Below are 23515 nucleotides of genomic sequence, written 5' to 3' on the forward strand. Positions count from 1 at the left end.
TGGAAGGGGAAAAACACAAATATGTTTGGGATATAGCTCACTGGTGATGATTTCTCCTGAAATGGTAAACAGCTTCCATTATTTCCACAGGAGATAACCATTTGGTTTTTGCATTGCATCTCTTCCTTTGAAATGTCTCTGTCTGATAAAAGGTGCAACACTTCATTGCTTCTTTCGGGACTGAGTATGATCCACATAGGAATTCCAGCAAGTGGTTACTTTGCAGTCACAGCCAACTTTTGCTAGTATATCTTTTTTTTTCAGAAAAACATGTCTTCTTCAAAAGTTCAAGACATTTGTATGTATTGGAAACTATGATCCATTATCATGATGTACTTGATTAATTTCCGCTATTTTCCACAGGTAAGTGATGTTATCTCCAAAATCTCTGCCCATCTTTCCTGCATGCTTGAGCTCCTGGAATCAAGTTTCTGCCTGTCACAGGACTGAAACACCTCGTAGCAAAAATCACGAATATCATTCTACCTGACTGTGACAATAGTAAACTATCCTCCTTCCTTCTCTTTGACATGTCTAAACCATTTGACCCGCTGGCTGCACCATCCCTCCACAACACATCTCCATGATACAGTTGGGTGAAACTGCCCTCACCGGGTTCCATTCCCATCCATCCATCTTAGGCAAAGAACCGTTGACAAATGGTCATGCAGTGGGGGCTCGGGGTTCAGGAGGGATGCAGCTCAGCAGCAAGAGGAGAGAATGAATACCAGTGGCAATGGGATAAGGCCATCAAGTGAGAATTCCTTGCCCATTTGAGGGTTACAACTGGCTGCGAGCCTTCCTGTCATAGACTTAATTGAGGCAGAGGTGGGAAGCTAGCAGAATCCACACCAGGCACCCTCCTACTAAAATGAACACTACCTGCCACTTATCCAGTCACAGGGAAAGGCACTGACATCTGCCCGCAAAATAGTGGAAGGTACATCAGGTGGACAGTGGCAATGTTTCACACAGCAATTCCCAAGTCCTTATGTTTCTTCTTCCTAAACTAACCAACATTCCTGGTAATCAGAGGATATTGATGGTCCAAAATAAATTCTGCCTTGATATTATGCCGCACATTACAAACGGTGTCCAGAATTTGTAATACTGCACATTAATAATAGAGGACGCATTAAAAATGATGTTCTTTGATGGTGCTGCTGGGGCTGAAGGGGCTGCTGGCCAGTCAGGTTGCCCCATCCTCAGCTTACTAAGGCCACCCAAGTGAGTATTACTCATTCCTGCACACCCTCCCCCAAATAAGGAAAGAGCCTTTTTTTTTCATGGTGTTAGCACCAAGCTCCGTTACCGCAGAGTTAGTGCACGTCTCTATTCCACCGTACCATGGTTACCTAGCACTAGTGCCGAGTTCACAATTAGCGTGAAATTTCATGGCATCCCTACAGTGGTTGGCCATTTGGCCCATCAAGTCTGCACTGACAACAATCCCACCCAGGCCCCATCCCCATAATCTCATGTATTTACCCTGCTAATCCGCTGACACTAAAGGGCAATTTAGCATGGCCTAACCTGCACATCTTTGGAGTGTGGGAGGAAACCAGAGCACCTGGAGAAAACCCACGCAGACATGGGGAGAACATGCACTCCCCATATAAACAGTCACCTGACAACAGAATTGAACCCAGGTCTCTGACGCTGTGAGGCAGTAGTGCTGACCACTGTGCCACCATGCCACCCATTTCTTTTCATTTCTGGGCCAGCTACTTTGGAACTTTCTGAGGCAGATTATCAATTCAGTGGCATGCCTGGGATAATTTTGCAGTGTGAACTCACTAGTAAGTTAATGGATAGCTGCCCAAACTCAATTCTTTAAAGTATCTTCCAGATATAGAAGACACCCATCCCCTTGGTGAGGGCTGGACCTGAAACTAAGTCCCGGCGGTGAAAGAATGGTAACTCTAACCTTTTGAGTTATCCAGTAGCCACACAAAAAACACACACACATCACGCTTTCAATTACTACGTAACTGAAATGATTCTTCAGGTAGTTGGTAAGAAGTATAGGTGAGAGGAACAGGACATGCTATCCTTCACAAACACCCATCATCATATAACAATAAAAAGGCACTTCTGTCGATGACATGGTTTGCAGAGGAAACAATGGTGAACACACAGGCTGAATATAGTAACCATTATTTGGAATGGCAGTCAAGGAGTCTGGTGGTTGGACACATTCATGTTAAGAAAACAAAATGTATTAATCTGTTCTTTGTGAATGATTATCAATAAACCTAAAGAATTAGTGTAATAGGTTGTTAGAGAATTGGAATCAGGCAATAGTCGGCATCAGACGGATGATTTGGAACACTGAGTTACTCTTGTTTATCTTGCAGTTACAGGACCTAACATTTTCCACTACCCAACAATGGCGTGGATCGCAGGATTTTTTTTTAAAACCAAATTACAAATCAAACTTTTAAGAATTTTCCTCTTGTCCAGGTAATTTGAAATTGTGAACCTTGTGTGAAGCAAAGGACCAAGATGAAATGGTATTGTGCAATGTGTTTCCCACAGGAAGTGGACTGACCAAATGGACTGCAATGAATTTTTTTTTCCCGATCCTGCATATTCCTACGTTCCCCCCACTATCCTGAAATTTATAGTGGATCTTCCGTTTTTTTTATTGGAGAAAAAAATATTTTGTCGTGAAGTCACTTGCCTTCAGGCGTTTTGTGTTGTGTTCAGGATGAGGTACGTCAGAGCTGGATTGGAAATGTTCCCATCAGTGTTAAAGGTGGTGGATGAGGTGGAAAATTTGGCGGACCAGCAAGAAGTTCACTAACTTGTGGCAAGAATTGCTAGTCCAGAATAAGATATGCTTTCTGTGACCTATTATCTGTCTGTGGATTTGGACAAGATGAAGAGGTGCATAATGCTTCTATTTTAGACACCAACCATAGCCCTGCCTATTGAGAGCATTTTTAGAGCGATGTAAGTGTTTTCTTTACAAAACATTTTTTGAATGGGAGTTTTTTTCATCCCAGCATTTCAATATTTGCCATTATTATTATAGAAATGGGAACAGAACAGCACAGGAACAGGCCCTTCGGCCCTCCAAGCCTGTGCTGATCATGATACCCTAACTAAACTAAAAAACCTTCTTAAAAAAACCCTTACTCAGTCCATATCCCTCTATTCATGTACCCATCCAGGTGCCTCTTAAATGTTACAAATGTGCCTGCTTCCACCACCTCCTCTGGCAATGCGTTTCAAGCACCTGCCACTCTCTCTGTGAAAAACATCACCCTTAAACTTTCCCGCTCTCATTTTGAACCCTTTGTAATTGAGACTTCCACCCTGAGAAAAAGCCTCTGGCTCTTTGATACTGTATACAAAGAACAACCCAGCACGGGAAACAGGCCCTTCGGCCCAACGAGCCCGCGCCGCCGCATCACCCTACACCTATTCTACCCTGCATGTCTACGAATGGGACCCTACTCAGTCAGATTCAGGGAAGAAATAGTGTCAATTTGGTAAAAACCGATTAGCCTAAGAGCACATCTTTGGGGTGTGGGAGGAAACCGGAGCGCCCGGAGGAAACCCACGCAACCACAGGGAGAATGCGCAAACTCCCACAGACACAGGCCCAAATCCATGTATCTGCACAGCTAGCAGTGCTAGTCACTGAGCTGTTGCGGCGCCCGTCTACCGGTCCAGGATCAAGCACACACACCGACACGAAGTACTAGGCCACTCCTGGACTTCCAAGAGCAGCCCACGCACGACCCGCCGTGTGCATGCCCCTCGCTTGACACGAGGTGGACCTCCACCTGTGGAATAAAGACAAAAAATATTAATCATACAGCCTGCCCTTCCGGTGTCTCCCGAGGTTTAACCCTATTTAATAGCCCCTACCATGTCCCTCCATTCTCGTTTCACTCATGTGCCTATCTAACTGCATCTTAAACGAGTCCAACGTTCCTGCCTCCACCACCCTACTCGGTAGCGCATTCCAGACCCCCACAACTCTCTGCGTAAAGAACCTTCTTCTCACCTCCAAATTATACCTCCCCCCCCCTCACCCTTAAATGATGACCTCTCGTGTTCGTACCCAGTCTAGGGAGCAGTCTCTCACTATTAACTCTATCTATTCCCTTCAGTATCTTATATACTTCTATCATGTCCCCTCTCAATCTCCGTCTTTCCAAGGAGAATAGCCCCAGTTTCTTCAATCATGTATATAATGTATATAAGTGCATATGGGGTGAGATGATCATGGAAGGGGACAGGGAGGCATGTTGATGCCATGGAGCATGGAGGAAGCATGGGGGACATGGAATAGACCTTTCAAATTTACTTCCCAAATCCAAACTACTGTTCACAATTCTTCTGAGGTGGAACTAAGTCAATTCCAGGAAGACTGCAGGGTGCTATGAGATGCCTAACTCCACAATGTAACCACCCAGATTGAGAGTCCCGTGGCAGGCTCACTACCCTTATCCTGCACCTGCAAATATTACTGGTGCCACAATTGGAGGCAGGAGTCCGAGAACCATGTCTGCCCGCTATTTTTAAATGATTTTGTAGGTGTCCTAACTCTGCACAAATCTGAGCAATCACATCTGTCTTCCTACTCCCTGCCCAAAGGCTGATTGAGAATTAAGCACCACACTGTATGAAAATGTTCTTCTTGGTCACTGAAACTGTATGTTAATGAAAAATATCCCCATATGATTTCTGAAGGTGAGTGGGTTACATAGAGAGGCTCAATGTATCACATTGATCCCATCAGTAATGTCATGGGTAATGGAAGAACCGGCAATGAAAGAAGATTGTGGAAGCCTGACCTATTGTGGCCAGTTTTCCACAGGGGAAATGAAGAAGATGTCTGCCTTAGTGAACAATGCGTCACTGATGTATTTTGTAGAATCATAGAATCCCGATATTGTAGAAGGAGGCCATTTGGCCCACCAAGTCTGCACCAACAACAATCCCACCCAGGCCCTATTCCTGTAACCCCACATATTTAGCCTGCTAATCCCCCTGACACTAAGGGTCAATTTAGCATGGCCAACCACCCTAACCCACACATAAGAACATAAGAAATAGGAGCAGGAGTAGGCCATATAGCCCTTCGAGCCTGCCCCGCCATTCAATAAGATCATGGCTGATCTGTCGTGGCTCAGTTCCACATTCCCGCCCTCTCCCCATAACCCTTAATCCCCTCTCTTATCAAAAACCCATCAACCCGCGTCTTAAAAAATATTTAGCGAGGCAGCCTCCACCACTTCAACAGGCAGAGAATTCCAGAGATTCACCACCCTTTGAGTGAAGAAGTTCCTCCTCAACTCTGTTCTAAACCGCCCCCCCTTTATCTTGAGGCTGTGCCCCCTAGTCCTACTATCCTTTCTGAGCAGGAAGAGTCTCTCCACCTCTATCCTATCCATCCCATTCATCATATTATACGTCTCAATGAGATCTCCCCTCATTCTTCTAAACTCTAACGAGTACAAGCCTAGTTTATTCAGCCTCTCCTCATAGTTCAACCCCCTCAACTCCAGCATCAGCCTAGTAAACCTCCTCTGCACTCCCTCCAAGGCCAAAATATCCTTGCGTAAGTACGGCGCCCAAAACTGCACACAGTACTCCAGCTGCGGCCTCACCAATGCCCCATACAGCCGCAGCAAGACCTCCCTACTTTTATATTCAATCCCCCTCGCTATGAAGGCCAGCATCCCATTCGCCTTCCTGACCACCTGCTGCACCTGCAAGCTGGGTTTTTGCGACTCATGCACAAGGACCCCGAGGTCCCTCTGCACCGTCACCTGCTGCAGTTTTTCGCCACGTAAGTAATAATCCTTCCTACCATTATTCCTACCAAAGTGGACCACCTCGCACTTGCCAACATTAAATTCCATTTGCCATTTCCTGGCCCATTCGCCCAGCCGATCTAGATCCTTCTGCAGACTCTCCACACCCTCCGCACAATTTGCCGTTCCACCAATCTTGGTGTCATCAGCAAATTTCGACACCATGTACTCGGTTCCCTCCTCCAGATCATCTATATAAATGGTAAATAGCTGAGGCCCCAGCACTGACCCCTGGGGCACTCCACTAGTTTGGACTGTGGGAGGAAACCAGAGCACCTGGAGGAAACCTACGCAGTCACAGGGAAATGTGCAAACTTCACACAGACAGTGACCGAAGGCTGGAATTGAACCTGTGCCAGCAGTGCTAATCACTGTGCCACCATGCTGTTTTTGATCAAGATGTACAATGTAAATTATTGGATACAACTAATGGGCCTTGTAGGAGTTTGTAATGAGCTTGAACCATAAACGTTCAGGGCTGTAATAATCTTGACTGATGTTGGAGGCTTCATACAAGTTAGCTTCCAGCAGACCACACAACTCTGTCACCTCCCCTTTGAAGGAAGAGCACCTGAATAAGACAGTTTTACACGCACATTCTGGCTCTGTTGAGTTAGTAGTGTGGGTAAGGGCAAGTGTGGGGATTCCACCGCTGGTGCAGTCACACATTCCTCATCACCTTGATGGCATATGTGTCGAGACAGAAAAATAGAGTCAACATTCTGAGTTGAAGATGACTTATTTAGAGCGTATCAGAATGTATCCGGAGCACCCGGAGGAAAACCACACAGCCACTCCGCACAGTGACCCAAGCTGGGAATCGAATGCAGGTCACTGGCACTGGTAGGCAGCAATGCTAACCTCTGTGCCACTGTGCCACCCATTATTATAAGATAACAACTTCCATTTACATAGCATAACTTAACAACACAAAGTGCCCACATGAGACAAAAACTGACCTGGCCAAAGCAAGAAGTATTGGGAGGGTGAGTGTAGGCTTGATCAAAGAGATTGGTTTTGAAGGGTGCTTAAAAGGAGAAGGGCATGAAAAGGAACAAAGGTTTTTCCAATGGCAGTCACTGCCATGTAGTTAGTCAGAGTTTCTCACCTGTTTATTCTCCGTACCCTCTGTGTGTGTCCTTGTCCAATAATGTATCAGTCATGTATCCGAACCAAATATTTGTCTTTTACACTTGAGGTGCTGTAAGCTTTCCAATGTTGCACCAAGACAAGCCTGGATAAAATTGATAAGCTGCTTTATTTCACACTGAGGTGAACGTGCAGAATGGAAGTTATGATTACCCTCAATTCAAATAGTACAACTTTATCATTATTTGATATGAATGCACAAAGTGCACATCATGGATAGAATCATGTGGAGGTGAAGAGGGCCTTGGCCATCAGCCGGAGAGCCAGCAAAAGCCCCGCTTCACCTTTATTTGGGAAGGCTGGCTGCATCTTGTGCCACTCGGGCTCTTGATAGACCAGGATCAAGGGCTGCTGAGAGTGGCAGACCAGTGGCTGCTGCTGGTACAACAACATCCCTCCCACCTGAGGCATTGGATCGAGGAGGCTTCCTGGCACAGGCGAGTGATGGCAAGAAGGGGGCTGTGGGAGAGGGTGATCGGCAGCAAGGGCAGGGAGCTGGCTCTGAGTAAGATCCACCCTATCCAATGCTGGGTTCCTTGATCAGACACTCAGTACTTTTGAAGGAATGAATGAAGGATCCCTCATCCCACCCCCACCCAGAAGTAGACACTCATACTCCCCATTTTTGTTCCAAATAAACCAGGGCCATTTAGACTTTCCTTGTAACTAAAGTTGTCCATCCTTAACAACATTCTTGTAACTCTCTTCGGTACCATCTCAAGTTCTTCCTGTAATGTGACCAGAACTATACTCTAACTTTGATGCATTGTTATATAGAATTTAGCATGACTTCCCTTATTATATACTCCAGGCCTCAGACAATGAAGGATATAGCTAGTTTGCCTTTTCAGCCACCTTCCCTATGTGCCCTGCTACGTTCAGGAATCTGCACACGTGCTCAAGGTCCTGCTGTTTCTCACTCAGACATCCAAGGAAGGGTCCATGCTCCTGCATGGTAAGGTCCCCATTTGCCACTGGGTTGATACCAGCAGTGCTGGGAGGAGATCTGAAGTGGATATTAATTATCCACTTAAGGGCCTCAATTAGCAGGGGACAGGAAGGCAGTCCATGAGCCTTCCTCCCATTGACTTAAATCTGGGTGGAGGTGGGAAGGTCGGAGGGTGCCTACTTGCCCTCTTTCCACCCAATTAAATGCCCCCCTGCTCCATGATTCCACTCACATCCTCATTGGTGGGCAATCTTACTTGACTTAAACAAGATGACCTCTTGACCCTTCCACACTCACCATTTTTGACCTTACAATCTTGGTGAAACTACTTCTCTAAAGTCTTGGCCAGCCTCACCTGTTTTGAAAAGGCTTTACTTGCTCACAAACAGTAAAAACCCATCAGACTTCCCAACAAAATGGACTGGGGAGATTTACTGAGGCAGCTGAACAAATCGCCTCTTTGCTGTTTCGGGTAAACAACAGCAAAGTTCAATCATTAGCATCCTGACTACTTAATTCCCCAACCTTTCTCTTTGCTTGTTTGAACACTCTGAGTGGAATGATTTAAAAGTGTTCAAGTCACTTTCACATCCCCTCTGTGGGACAAGGTCAGAACATTCCGAAATGTGACCATGTTATTTCAATGTTTTGTACAGCAGCCGCACTCATTCCGGAATGGCTGAGGCAGAGTGAGGCACTTGCTCAGGGATCAGTAGGTACTTGGGCATTTGGAGGCTGGCAATTTTACTTAAGTTAACCTTTCTCTTCTTATGTGAGCTTCTGCAAAGCATCTGCTGTTGCCTGTGGAGAGATACTGCCTCACTGCTCACTTTACTGTAATGAGACTAATCAATCATACTGATCGCTTTTGTCTCATTATTTATCAAACTTCCCTATAAATTTAATATTCACGGGCAGCTAAGTCCTGCACTGGCTCAGACAATCAACATTCACTTCTATGATTCAGAATGGACTGATGGAATGAAATGCTCTTACATCTGTCCTCCGTGCATAGGATTCATTTGGTTTAGCTTTAATCTACTTTTGAATGGGACACATCACTCCACACAAAACCATCTCTAATTCATCGCTGCTGATCAAAAAAAAATGATGTGGACATGTCGGCATTGGACTGTTGTAAGCCCAATAAGGAGTCTCACAACACCAGGTTAAAGTCCAACAGGTTTATTTGGCTGCACAAGCCACAAGCTTTCGGAGTGCTGCTCCTCCATCAGCTGAGTCACCAAATGAAGGGGCAGTGCTCCGAAAGCTTGTGGCTTGTGCTGCCAAATAAACCTGTTGGACTTTAACCTGGTGTTGCAAACAAAACCTCAGAGAGGCCATGGAGTATTGTTGTGAGAACTGTAGAAGTATCACACAGATATAACAAAGAACAATACAGCACAGAAATACGCCCTTCGGCCCACCAAGCTTATACTGGCATATCATAGAAACCCTACAGTGCAGAAAGAGACCATTTGGCCCATCGAGTCTTGCACCGCCCACAATCCCACACAGGCCCTACCCCCATATCCTTACATATTTACCTGCTAATCCCTCTAACTTACATATCTCAGGACACTAAGGCACAATTTTAACATGGCCGATCAACCTAACTATCACATCTTTGGACTGTAGGAGGAAACCAGAGCACCCGGAGGAAACCCATGCACGCACAAGGAGAATGTGCAAACTCCAGACAGACAGTGACCCAAGCCAGGGATTGAACCCAGGTCCCTGGAGCTGTGAAGAAGCAGTGCTAACCACTGTGCTACCATACCTAAACCTTTCTAAACTAAAGACCTTTTGCCTCTATGCAGTTCATATCCCTCTAATTCCCTGCCTATTGATGTATCTGTCAAGATGCCTCTCAAACATTGCTATTGTATCTGCTTCTACCACCTCCTCTGGCGGCGCATTCCAGAAAGTTACCACCTTCTGTGTAAAAACCAGCCTCTCACATCTCTTTTAAACATTTCCCCTTTTACCTTAAACCTATGTCCCCTGATAACTGACATTTCTACCCTGGGGAAAGTCTCTTAACTATCCATTCTATCCATGCCTCTCATAATTTTGCAGAGCATTGTTTTTCTCAGGTTAAGCAAAGAAATGTGTGTGTAAAAAGGTGTAAGAGTTGAATTAGTGAAATGCCAACACAGATACATCAGGAATTCCAACACACACTGTGAAAAATTGACCCCGTTATGTCCAATATAATGAAAATGTTACTTATGAAAGTTTGGAGAAAGTTCTTCTTACATTTACAAGCTTCCCTTAAAATCCTAACCAAATTCTAGCAACTGCTAACAGTGAGTGTAAAGAGTACAGAACGAGAAATCACAATGTCACAAGTTTCTTTATTCCTATTTCACTGCCAAGATATTAAAATTATGAGAATATGTTGTTATTTTTACAAACCTGAGAATGATAAGAACTATAAGAACAAGCCAAAAACAATTACAGCTTATTTCTTGCTCAAGAGAAATCTTAACTTGAAATCTCTACATGCTGGTGGACACTAATAAACTAATTCGGACATGAAAGACTGATCTACATGGTTACTAAAGTTTGTTTCCCTGTGTGAGTTCATTAATTTTGATAAGAGATTACAATTCAATTGCTACAGAGGCAAACTCAGAAAGCACCTGCAAGTCAGTACATTGCCTGTTTCCCGATATTTAATTTCAGCATCAAAATGAGAAACCCGGAGCACTGACCATACCGCTGAAGCTGCCAAGTTCATGAAGTATAAATAAGACCAAATGTACGAATTCATAGAATGCAGGCGAATGTAAAAGTACTGCATTTAAGAAGAAAATGTGTGCAACAACACATCCTAATGGAATGAGATGCTCACACTTCTGTCCTTTCCAGGGTCCGTGTGTAAGATTCGTTTGGCTAGCTTGAATGTACTTTTGAATCGCTCCACACCAAACCGCTTCTAATTCATCAGTGCTGAGCAGTGTTACAAGATTGACTGAAGAAGCCAAAAGAGGCCTCATACTTTTATTGATGCTTTACATAGGAGTTCTTGTGGCATAGAGGTGGCATCCCTGCCTCTGGACCAGAAGCTCTGGGTTCAAATCTGATTAGTGAGAAGTCTCACAACACCAGGTTAAAGTCCAACAGGCTTATTTGGTAGCGCAAGCTTTCGGAGTGTCCTCCTTCTTCAGGTGAGTGAGTAAATCTGATGTCAGGACTCATTGGCCTTGGGAAAGGCATTCATAATGCAGCTTGATGGGCTAATGAAGAGCCCAGGAATCCTTTCACCACTTCTCCACTATTCCCCCAAAGGAAAAAAAAGTGTGTGAAGTTAAAACCAAACTGCTCCACATGTCCAGGAACTACCAGCAAATAAGAAGACAGCAGAATGGTGAACTGCCCTTGAGTATGAGGCAGGGGACTCTATGATCATTATTATAATTCAAATTGATAGCATGACAGACTCTTTCCTGATGTACGGTTGCAAAGGCAGGCTCTGCAGATATTCGCCAAGTATATGTGCCTATGTCAAACAACAGGGCCATGGGCCCAGATCAAGAGTGTGTCAAACATACAAGGTGCATTTGTACCCTCTGCCTGAACTTAGCATTGTTCTCTAGATCCTCCACTGCCATTAAAAGAATCAGCATGGTGCCTATGTGGAGCAAGGTAAAAGGACCCAGCTATCATCGACACAGTGCTGCAGAGAACAAACTTTGTAAACATGGCCTTGCAATGCAAAAATGCCACAAGAAGCACTGTTCAGAAACTCATGCAGAAGGCTTAGCATGAGAAGTTCAAAATATTGCTACATTCAGTGGTGAGGATGTAATGACTGGCCATTCAGCTATAAATGAATCGAAGTTCAGAGCCAGAAAATCAGAGGTACCTGTTTTACGTGGGTGGAAGCTGTTCTCGTTCTTGCAAAAGAGAAGAGAATCCCTACAGGACAGAAGGAGGCCATTTGGCTCATTGAGCCTGCATCATGGGATAAGATGGATTGGGACAGGCTGTTCTCTGGCAAGGATGTGATTGGTAAGTGGGAGGCCTTCAAAGGAGAAATTTTGAGAGCGCAGAGTTTGTATGTTCCTGTCAGGATTAAAGGCAAAGTGAATAAGAATAAGGAACCTTGGTTCTCGACAGATATTGCAACTCTGATAAAGAAGAAGAGAGAGGTGTATGACATGTATAGGCAACAGGAAACAAGTAAGATGTTTGAGGAGTATAAAAAGTGCAAGAAACTACTTAAGAAGGAAAATGAGGGCTAAAAGAAGACATGAGGTTGCTTTGGCAGTCAAGGTGAAGGATAATCCTAAGGGCTTCTACAGGTATATTAAGTGAAAAAGGATAGGAAGGGATAAAATTGATCCTCTTCAAAATCAGAGTGGTCAGCTTTGTATGGAACCAAAAGAAATGGGGAGATATTAAATGGGTTTTTTGCATCCGTATTTACTAAGGAAACTGGCATGGAGTCTACAGAAATAAGGCAAACAAGTAGGGAGGTCATGGAACCTATACAGATTAAAGGGGAGGAGGTGCTTACTGTCTTGAGGCAAATCAGAGTAGATAAATCCCCAGGACCGGACAGGGTATTCCTTCGCTCCTTGAAGGAGACTAGTGTTGAAATTGCAGGGGCCCTGGCAGATATATTTAAAATGTCAGTATCCACGGGTGAGGTGCCGGATGATTGGAGGATAGCTCATGTTGTTCCGTTGTTTAAAAAAGGCTCTAAAAGGAATCCGGGTAATTATAGGCCAGTAAGTTTGGTGTCAGTAGTAGGTAAATTATTAGAAGGAATAATAAGAGATAGGATCTACAAATACTTGGATGGACAGGGATTTATTAGGGAGCATCAACATGGCTTTGTGCGTGGTAGGTCATCTTTAACCAAACCTATTAGAGTTTTTCGAGGAGGTTACCAGGAAAGTGGATGAAGGGAAGGCAGTGGATGTTGTCTACGTGGACTTCAGTAAGGCCTTTGACAAGGTTCCCCACGGGAGGTAAGTTAGGAAGGTTCAGTCGCTAGGTATACATGGAGAGGTAGTAAATTGGATTAGACATTGGCTCAATGGAAGAAGCCAGCGAGTGGTAGTGGAGGATTGCTTCTCTGAATGGAGGCCTGTGACTAGTGGCATGTCGCAGGGATCAGTGGTGGGACCATTGTTGTTTGTCATCTGTATCAGTGATCTGGATGATAATGTGGTAAATTGGATCAGCAAATTTGCTGATGATGCAAAGATTGGAGGTGTAATGGACAGTGAGGAAGGTTTTCAAAGTTTGCAGAGGGATTTGGACCAGCTAGAAAAATGGCAAATGGAGTTTAATGCAGACAAACGTGAGGTGCGGCACTATGGAAGGACAAACCAAGGTCGAACATACAAGGTAAATTGTAGGACACTGAAGAGTGTAGTAGAACAGAGAGATCTGCGAATACAGATACATAATTCCCTAAAAGTGGTGTCACAGGTAGATATGGTCGTAAAGAGTGCTTTTGGTACATTGGCCTTTATAAATCAAAGTATTGAGTATAAGAGTTGGAATGTTATGGTGAGGTTGTATAAGACATTGGTGAGGCCGAATTCAGAGTATTGTGTGCAGTTTTGGTCACCTAATTACAGGAAGGATATTAGTAAGGTTGAAAGAGTGCAGAGAAGGTTTACAAGGATGTTGCTGGGACTTGAGATACTGAGTTACAGAGAAAGGTTGAATAGGTTAGGACTTTATTCCCTGGAGCATTGAAGAATGAGGGGAGATTTGTTAGAGGTGTGTAAAATCATGATGGGTATAGATAGAGTGAATGCAAGCAGGCTTTTTCCACTGAGGCTAGGGGAGAAAAAAATTAGAGGACATGGGTTAAGGGTGAAGGGGGAAAAGTGAAGGGAATACTGGGGGGGGCTTTCTTCACACAGAGAGTGGTGGAAGTGTGGAATGAGCTGCCAGATGAAGTGAAAAATGCAGGCTCACTTTTAACATTTAAGAAAAACTTGAACAGGTACATGGATGAGAGGAGTGTGGAGGGATATGGTCCAGGTGCAGGTCAGTGCAACTGGGCATAAAAATGGTTCGACATGGCCAAGAAGGGCCAAAAGGCCTGTTTCTGTGCCTTGGTGTTCAATGGTTCTATCCCTGTAACCTCACATATTTACCCTGCAAATCCCCCCAAAACTAGGGTCAATTCAGCATGCCCAACGTACTTAACCTGCACATCTTTGGAGTGTGGGAGGAAACCCATGCAGTCATGGGGAGAACATGCAAAATCCACACAGACCGTGACCCAAGCCAGGAATTGAACCTGGGTCCCTGGCGCTGTGAGGCAGCAGTGCTCACCACTGTGCCTAGCATTAAAAACTAATGGCATGAGACCAATTAGCTTGTAATTGACATGTAATTGGATGCCTAATTAAGCACCTCAAGTTCAGAGCTCACTCTGACTTGTAAACTCTCGGCTATTTTTGAATGGACTCGCATGCTGCAGAATGTGCATGCTGGAAATGGGTTAATATTTTAACTTCACTGAAGAACACATCAGCAGTTCAAACTTGCCAAATATTTTCAACATTTTCTATATTCATTTCACATTTCCAACGTGCGTGGTGAGATTCTCTGGCCGCGCTCGTCCCAAAACCGGCGAATCATCGCCCGGGGTCAGTGGAACTTTGCATGGTCTCCCTCCCCACCACCTCCCCCAAACAATTTCTATGGCAGGCGGGATGGAAGAATTCTTTATTTTGTCATTAATTCAGAAATGCATTTTCAATCTTTTAATGCAAAGGTTGAGAAATCTTGCAGAACTGTGCTTGCCTTTTAAATATTTAAACCCAGGCAGGTAGTGTTCTAAAGTATGTGAAGTTTGATTTGTTGTAATATGCCTTTAAGAGCTATAAGCATGACATAAGAACATAAGAAATAGGAGCAGGAGTAGGCCAGCTAGCCCTTCGAGCCTGCCCCGCCATACAATAAGATCATGGCTGATATGCCGTGGCTCAGTTCCACATTCCCGCCCTCTCCCCATAACCCTTAATCCCCTCGCTTATCAAAAACCCATCAACCCGCGTCTTAAAAATATTTAGCGAGGCAGCCTCCACCACTTCAACGGGCAGAGAAGTCCAGAGATTCACCACCCTTTGAGTGAAGAAGTTCCTCCTCAACTCCGTTCTAAACCGCCCCCCCTTTATCTTGAGGCTGTGCCCCCTAGTCCTACTGTCCTTTCTGAGCAGGAACAGTCTCTCCACCTCTATCCTATCCATCCCATTCATCATATTATATGTCTCAATGAGATCTCCCCTCATTCTTCTAAACTCTAACGAGTACAAGCCTAGTGTATTCAGCCTCTCCTCATAGCTCAACCCCCTCAACTCCGGTATCAGCCTAGTAAACCTCCTCTGCACTCCCTCCAAGGCCAAAATATCCTTGCATAAGTGCGGCGACCAAAACTGCACACAGTACTCCAGCTGCGGCCTCACCAATGCCCCATACAGCTGCAGCAAGACCTCCCTACTTTTATATTCAATCCCCCTCGCTATGAAGGCCAGCATCCCATTCGCCTTCCTGACCACCTGCTGCACCTGCAGGCTGGGTTTTTGCGACTCATGCACAAGGACCCCGAGGTCCCTCTGCACCGTCGTCGCCTGCTGCAGTTTTTCGCCACGTAAGTAATAGTCCTTCCTACCATTATTATGTGAGCCAGTTGTAGTTTCATTTTTTTTCTTTGAGCAAAGCACATACACAGCTCTGATGTCTGCAGCTGTGTTTGCTGCTGGGTGTCCCTGGAAAGGTAGCACAGGGTGGCTGCCAGCACTGAAATCCCTACAGTACAGAAGGAGGCCGTTTGGCCCATCGAGCCTGCACCAACAGCAATCCCACCCGTATCCCCATAATCCCCCATTTTTACCCGACTGGTCCCCCTGACAGGAAGGGGCAATTGAGCATGGCCAATCAACCTAACCTGCACATCTTTGGAGTATGGTAGGAAACCGGAGCACCCGGAGGAAACCCACACAAACACAGGAAGAATGTGCAAACTCTACATAGTGACCCAAGCTGGGAATTGAACCCGGGTCCCTGGCATTGCGAGGCAGCAGTGCTAACCTCTGTGCCACCATGCTGCCCTTGAGGCCTTCCTTGCCCACCCCATATTCTGTTTTGAGTTTGTTTTCGAGGGTCTGTTTAATTTGATGCAGTATCCCTTTAAGGAACTACAGTTTGTTGATTTGGTTAACCGAACGAAATACTGCTCTGAAGCCTTCAGATTTTATACCTGCGTATAACTGTTCTCATGGGCTGCAGGTTTCTCCAATCCCTTCTGAACAATCAGTGCCTCATGTCTTGTACAGTAAATCAGCTCAAGATTTTACATCATTGTAATATTACATGGTGATCAGTGCTGATAAGACATGTAGCAGCAAGATTAATTACAGGCACGGCATGGTGAACAGCCATTGTGCTACATGGCATGAGAGGAATCTCAATGTTTTGGTCAGACTGCAACGTAGTCACATCATCAGAGTGTGTTGAGAACACAGTGTGGAGACTGTGGAAAGGCTCTGGAGACACAGCACTGAGCTAGTGCTCAAATGAAGAGCTGGTAAGCAGGTGGATCCTTCCAGGGTGAGATTGCAGTCTAGCCTGCCAGTTCCTAAGAGTGGGACAGCATGTCAGGGGGCCCAGCCGTGGGTTAGTGCAGTCAGAAAAGGCGAGGGGCCGGGAGGTGGCCCAGATCGACTGAGAGCAGTCAAATAAAAAAACTGTGATTAAAAATTGAGCCAGAGAAGGTTGCGATTATAATGGGCGGCTTCAGGAGTTGCTAGATAATAAATTGAATAAAAAGCAAAGATGCCATATTTCGTGGTGCGTTCCTGTAATAACTAGTTCTTCATAAGAACATAAGAACATAAGAAATAGGAGCAGGAGTAGGCCATCTAGCCCTTCGAGCCTGCCCCGCCATTCAATAAGATCATGGCTGATCTGTCGTGGCTCAGTTCCACTTTCCCGCCCTCTCCCCATAACCCTTAATCCCTTCTCTTATCAAAAACCCATCAACCCGCTTCTTAAAAATATTTAGCGAGGCAGCCTCCACCACTTCAACGGGCAGAGAATTCCAGAGATTCACCACCCTTTGAGTGAAGAAGTTCCTCCTCAACTCCGTTCTAAACCGCCTCCCCTTTATCTTGAGGCTGTGCCCCCTAGTCCTACTGTCTTTTTTGAGCGGGAAGAGTCTCTCCACCTCTATCCTATCCATCCCATTCATCATCTTATACGTCTCAATGAGATCTCCCCTCATTCTTCTAAACTCTAACGAGTACAAGCCTAGTTTATTCAGCCTCTCCTCATAGCTCAATCCCCTCAACTCCGGTATCAGCCTAGTAAACCTCCTCTGCACTCCCTCCAGGGCCAAAATATCCTTGCGCAGGTGCGGCGCCCAAAACTGCACACAGTACTCCAGCTGCGGCCTCACCAATGCCCTATACAGCTGCAGCAAGACCTCCCTACTTTTATATTCAATCCCCCTCGCTATGAAGGCCAGCATCCCATTCGCCTTCCTGACCACCTGCTGCACCTGCAAGCTGGGTTTTTGCGATTCATGCACAAGGACCCCGAGGTCCCTCTGCACCGTCGCCTGCTGCAGTTTTTCGCCACGTAAGTAATAGTCCTTCCTACCATTCTTCCTACCAAAGTGGACCACCTCACACTTGCCAATTCTTCGTGGGTGGAGCTTCGGAAAAGTGCATGAAAGCAGACACAGCGACTCTCATCCCAGGTACAAGAGGAGAAGGAAGGTTAACGGGTTACTGCCAGAATGTCCACAATATTCCACAGTTTGAATTGTGATGCAGCTGACCTGGTATCCAAAGGCAAAGGGCGGAATTTTCCCATCCCACTTATTATGGGAATCGTAGCGGGCGGTGGGGGGAAGGGGATGGGGGAGTCCAAAGGTCCGTTGATCTCAGGCAGGAATTCCCGGCTTGGGGTGAGCATGGCTGGAAAATCCTGCCCAAAATGTTTAGATAGAACCATGACTCCTTGATTCAAGTATGTCTGAACCAGAAGCCATGAAAATCACCTAGTGATTGAGAATGAAGGTCTATACAGGATGAACATGCCAGGATTAACAGAAGAAGAGTGAAAGGATCCCCGAAAGATATGAATCAAACTGGAAGATTTGTTCAGAATTAAAGTAAACCTTCATATTTATCGACTAGAGTTCATTTCGTTTCGCCAGCAGCCTACAGAATTCATAGACCACGTTGTTAACAGATGCAAAAGACACTGCGATTTTTTCAAATGCAGAGCTAAGAGACAGTGATCTCGTCCATTCCTGTGGAAACCCAAAAAGTATATCTTAACATCAAAGAGCTACTCAAGGCTGGACGCAAATACAAAACAATCCTCACAGGTTAACAAAGCTTACAGGTCTTAAGTACAACCCCAATTGTTGATACACTCAGTAAAGCAATCAAACCCAGCAGGACATGTGGAAGGTGTGGACATCTACATACACCAAGAAAATGTCCAGCTTTTCATCAAGTGTGCAAGGCATGTGGCAGAAATGGCCATAGGCAGCTGCAGTGTACTAGGACAAAGGCTGCTGCAGCTACCAAGAGCCATGCATTGATCCAAACAGAACATCCACTGTGGGTACCTTCAAGCAGTAAGGATGACCATCCAGTATCCGGTCAGAAACATACACAAGCTGATTGATATAGCAGAAAATGACGATGGTGTGCAAGGCGAGACGAAGGGCAGCAAACACGTTTTATACCGTCTATCTCATCTAGAACATACATGCCATTACACCATCTGCAGTATTTGCCAGATACACCTATGAATTGCAGGGGACAAATACTGAGTTCAGAGCTGATGTGAACAAAATGACCCAAGTCATCACAGCACCTACACATTCGTTAACCTTCTCAAAAACTCCTCTTCCTCAAGTCAATTATGCATTAAAATCTCCTTTGCTTTGTAGGATACAACATCAGGCTTTCAGCAGCCAAGAATAATGGAGCAAATTTTAGGCAGGTTACAGGAAAATCAATTTTTAAAATTTTGAACCCTGTAAGAAGTCTGCAGAAATTGACATTTCCCAGATTAAACTGTCAAGATAGGTTATTTCTGTGCCTGACGAAGTCCAGGTACATCTGTGTGGCTTATTTTCAAATGTTCAAATATCTCCTTTAACATAAAGTTAATTCCAAGACAATTCAACAATGTAAATACGTCAATGAACCACAAAGGGAGAAGTAAGGAGAAAGCCTAAATACTGGCGAAAAGATAGGTTTGGACAAGATGTTTAAAATAATAGGGAAGCGGAAAAGGGTCTTTAGGGAGAAAGGGTCCAGAGAACAGGATGAAGACAGACAAATGGACAAAAAAAAGAAATCAAATGCCATAAAGTTTATACAAGATTGTAAGATGTATCTTAGATATGGTGACGTAATGTCTTGGAGGCATTTGAGGTCAAAGAGCTCAAATAGTGAGCCTTGACGAGCAGGGAGCCAGTGCAGGTCAGTCATGGGCAAAGATCACTTAGTGCAGGTTAGGATAAAGCCAGCTGCTTTAGATAAATTGGAGTTCGTAGAGAATGGAGAAGTAAAGGTCAGAAAAGGTGTTGAAAGGCACTCATAACAAAAGCATGGATAAAGTTTCAGCAATATTGAGGTAAGGACAGAGGGGAGTAATGTTGCTGAAGTGGGAAGTTACTAAGGGCAACGGATAAGAAGTGGGACCTGAGATTGACACTGATTTTTACATGATCAGGTTCTGCCTGAACACATGACCATTTTGGGGGTTGAAATTAGCGAGAATAAATTGAAATTGTATTGAAGGAAATTGAGACATCCTCAGAAAGCCAGAACATAGTGCTTATCAGTAGATTTTCCAGACGGAGCACATTCAAAACAAAAATGCAGTGAACATAAGAAAAAAGGGAAAGGAGTAAAAATCCAACCATCACTCTGCTGGAAGGCTGTCTCCTGGGGATGAGGAGGTAGAGTGTGTCCCACCTCTGCTCTTTTCCATCTAGCATCCTGGTGACCCTTCCGAAAATCATGATGCTGCCTTCTTGCCTACCATCTCCTGCAGTCGTAGTGGAACAAGTGCTGAGGAACTGTTTAGATGGAGCTCCCCAGTGCTTGCAGCAGTTAAGTTACTGTGGAGCGGCGTGATTCTCATGGACATAAAAATTATCGCTAATGAGATGTAAGAAAAGGTCCAAAACCTTGTCAGCAGCGCTGTCGGCAGGAATCACTCCGTTTTCCACACCGGAACCAACACTGCCGTTTTTTGGTGAGGTTTTGCCCAATATAACAAGGAAGCATTTGCCGCAAACAAGTTCAACTTCCACAGAGATTTTCTCACTCATTGCCATGATTTTGATGGAAGGACCGTGGAAACTTGTTGGGGGGGGCGGGAGGGGGACGGGGTGCAAACCTGTGCAAAAATGCAATCCCCCCCAGTCCTATTAGACTTGATCTTGGAATAAACAAAATGGAAGCTTTTCATTACCCAACATTAATATCACCCACTAATGAGCATAAAAGTTACAGGGCTCAGGTCAATGTTGCCCACCTCTGCTCCCTTTGCCCATCTCATGCTTTCCTTTTAAATGACAGATTCTTCCTGATGTCCCAACAATGTTTACCATTTGAGAAGGAACAGTAAATAATTACAAGTGGGAGTGGCACACATCAATTGCAATCCAGCACAACTCACTACACTTCAAAATGAACATACGTGCGCTGAGTTTACGGCAGGCATTAAAAGTACTGCCGATCTCTTGGAGAACACCCAGGTTATTCTAGTTGCTGCAACAACTAAGATCACCGGTGAATTAACTAACAAGTTTCCCTCCTACTGGTGAAACCACATAAAGCTATCGATGAGAAAGTTTCTGTCAGGTGTGCTCAAAACTAAAAAGAAATACACTGTAAAGATGTTGCTTTCTAAAATATTGTGCACTGTGAATGATATATCAGTGCATGTTTCAAAACAATTCACACATGGTGTCACTTTGAGTTCAGTTAGAGTCATAGAATTCCTACAATGAAGAGGCCATTCGGCCCATCAAGCCTGTACCAACTCTCTGACAGAGTATCTTGCCCAGATCCTCTCCTTCACTCTATCCCTGTAACCCCACACATTAATTATGACTAATCCACGTAATCTACACAATTTTGGACACTAAGAGCCAATTCAGCATGGCCAGTCCACCTAACCTGCACATCTTTGGACTTTGAGAGGAAACAGGAGCCCCTGGAGAAACTGGGAGAATGTGCAAACTCCACACAGACAGTCACCCGAGGCTGGAATTGAACCCAGATCCCTGGTGCTGTGAAGCAGCAGTGCTAACCACTGTGCCACGGTGCTACCTGTAAACTTCATTGTGGGTCTTAAATGAGGTTGCCCTTGGTCAGGATTGACAGAAGCTGCTGGAGGCAAGGGTGTGGGTAAATGTATCTTTTATTGAACATTCTAGTATGAACGGTACAAGTTTAGCATGAGATTTCATATAGAATTATCCTTCAGCATACTTTGTTGCCTTGGAATCTTACATCACTAGTGATGTAGACTGTCTATTTGCATATTTAATATGACCCTTTACACATTTCTCCCCAAATCTCTGACCCTATTAACATTATCCTACATTAACCCTATTCCTTTTGCAATGTCTCATTCATCACATAATGAGAATTTGAGTATCTGCTTTGCACGCTACATTGGTGTCAATTTTTTATTTGTCCACAGGGTGTCGGTATCTCTGGCAAGGCCAGCATTCATTGCCCATCTCTAATTGCGCGAGAAGATGGTGGGCCACTTTTTTGAACTGCCTTGGTCCGTGTGGTGAAGGTACTCCCACAATGCTGTAGGTAGGGAGTTCCGAGAGTTTGACCCAGCGACAATGAAGGAATGGCGATATATTTCCACACCAGAATAATGTGTGCTCACAATGAGAATTTCGAGGTGATGGTATCCAAGTACCTGGCTGCTCTTGGTTTCAAAGTGGTAGAGGTCTCAAGTTTGGAGGGTGCTGTCAATGGAGGCTTGCTGAGTTGCTGCAGAGTGTATGGTACACACTGCTGCCATTGTACGCTGGTGGTGAAAGGATTAAATATTTAAGGTGGCAGATGAAACAGGCTGCTTTGTCTTTGACAGATGTTGGTGCTACACTCATCCAGGCAAGTGGATTCCTGGTTTTACTCTTGTAGATGGTGGAAAGACTTTGGGAAGTCAGGAGATGAGTCACTCATTGAAGAAGACCCAGCTTCTGACCTAACCACAGTATTTACATCACTGGCCCAGTTTGGTCTTTGGTGATCCCCAGGATGTCAATGATGGAGGATTAAAAGGTGTAATGCAATTGATTTGATTTGATTTATTGTCACGTGTATTGTATTTCTTGCATGCTATACAGATTAAGTATACCATTCATAGAGTACATGGGGGAGAAGGAAATGAGAAGGTACAGAATGTAATGTTGCAGTCATAGCTAGGCTGTTGAGAAAGATCAACTTAATATAAGGTATGTCCATTCAAAAGTCTGATGGCAGCCGGGAAGAAGCTGTTCTTGAGCCAGTTGGTAACAAATCTCAGACATTTGTATCTTTTTCCCAATGGAAGAAAGTGGAAGAGAGTATGTCTGGGGTATGTGGGGTCCTTGATTATGTTGGCTGCTTTTCTGAGGCAGTAGGAAGTATAGATGGAGTCAATGGATGGGAGGCTGGTTTGCGTGATGGACTGGGCTAAGATCACAGTGCTTTGTAATTTTTTTGTGGTCTTGGTCAAAGGAGGAGCCATACCAAGCTGTGATACATCCGGAAAGGATGCTTTCTATGGTGCACCTATAAAAATTTGTGAGAGTCATAGCAGACGTGCCGAATTTCCCTTGCCTCCTGAGGAGGTAGAGGCATTGGTGGGCTTTCTTAACTATAGCGTCGGCATGAGGGACCAGGACAGATTATTGATGATCTGGACACCTAGAAACTTGAAGTTCTTGGCCACTTCCATTTTATCCCCAATCGAATGTCAAGGGAATGTAGTTAGACTTTCTGCTCCTGGAAATGGTCTTGTCCAGTATTTGTGTGGTGCAAATTTTATTGACCATTTATCAGTCCAGCTTAAATGTTATTCAGGTTTTGCTGCATGCAGGCTTCATTATGAGTAGCTATGAATGGTACTGAATACTGAACATCTCCACTCTGTGTGCATGATGGAGGAAGGATAATTGGCAAAACAGCTGAAAATGGTTAGGCCTAGGGTACCATCCCGAGGAAATCATGCACCAATGTACTGCGCTGAGATGATTGACCTCCCACAACTACAACCATCTTCCTTTGTGCTAGATGTGACTCCAGCCAGTTGAGAGTTTCTCCTTCCCCATCACACCATCAATATCACTAATTTGCAATGATTCTAGGGTTCCTTGATGTCACACTTAGTCAAATGCTAGACTGGTGTCAAGGGATGTTCCTCGAACCTCACCTCTGGAAGTCCACTCTTTTTTCCCAGGCTGGATATTACGTCTCTTTGCAGGTGCGTTTGTGGCAAGCCCACTACCTTCACATCCACCCCAGAGCTGCCCTCCATTGTACGATGAGTGGGCAGG

At 44.8% G+C, this 23515-nt stretch overlaps 1 protein-coding gene across 1 annotated transcript in view; it reads right to left on the reverse strand.

Annotated features, from left to right (window-relative positions):
- LOC145350469 (lutropin-choriogonadotropic hormone receptor-like) overlaps nt 1-20281 on the reverse strand; it is a 54567-nt gene extending 34286 nt beyond the window's left edge. The window contains exon 1 of the mRNA XM_080199668.1: nt 20064-20281. Coding sequence (XP_080055794.1) covers nt 20064-20281 — 218 coding nt within the window. The remainder of the gene's footprint in view (nt 1-20063) is intronic.
- Nucleotides 20282-23515: the final 3234 nt, after the last annotated feature.

Source organism: Carcharhinus amblyrhynchos, chromosome 12 (assembly GCF_965287045.1).
Source record: "Carcharhinus amblyrhynchos chromosome 12, sCarAmb.v2.hapA, whole genome shotgun sequence".
Lineage (NCBI taxonomy): Eukaryota > Metazoa > Chordata > Chondrichthyes > Carcharhiniformes > Carcharhinidae > Carcharhinus > Carcharhinus amblyrhynchos.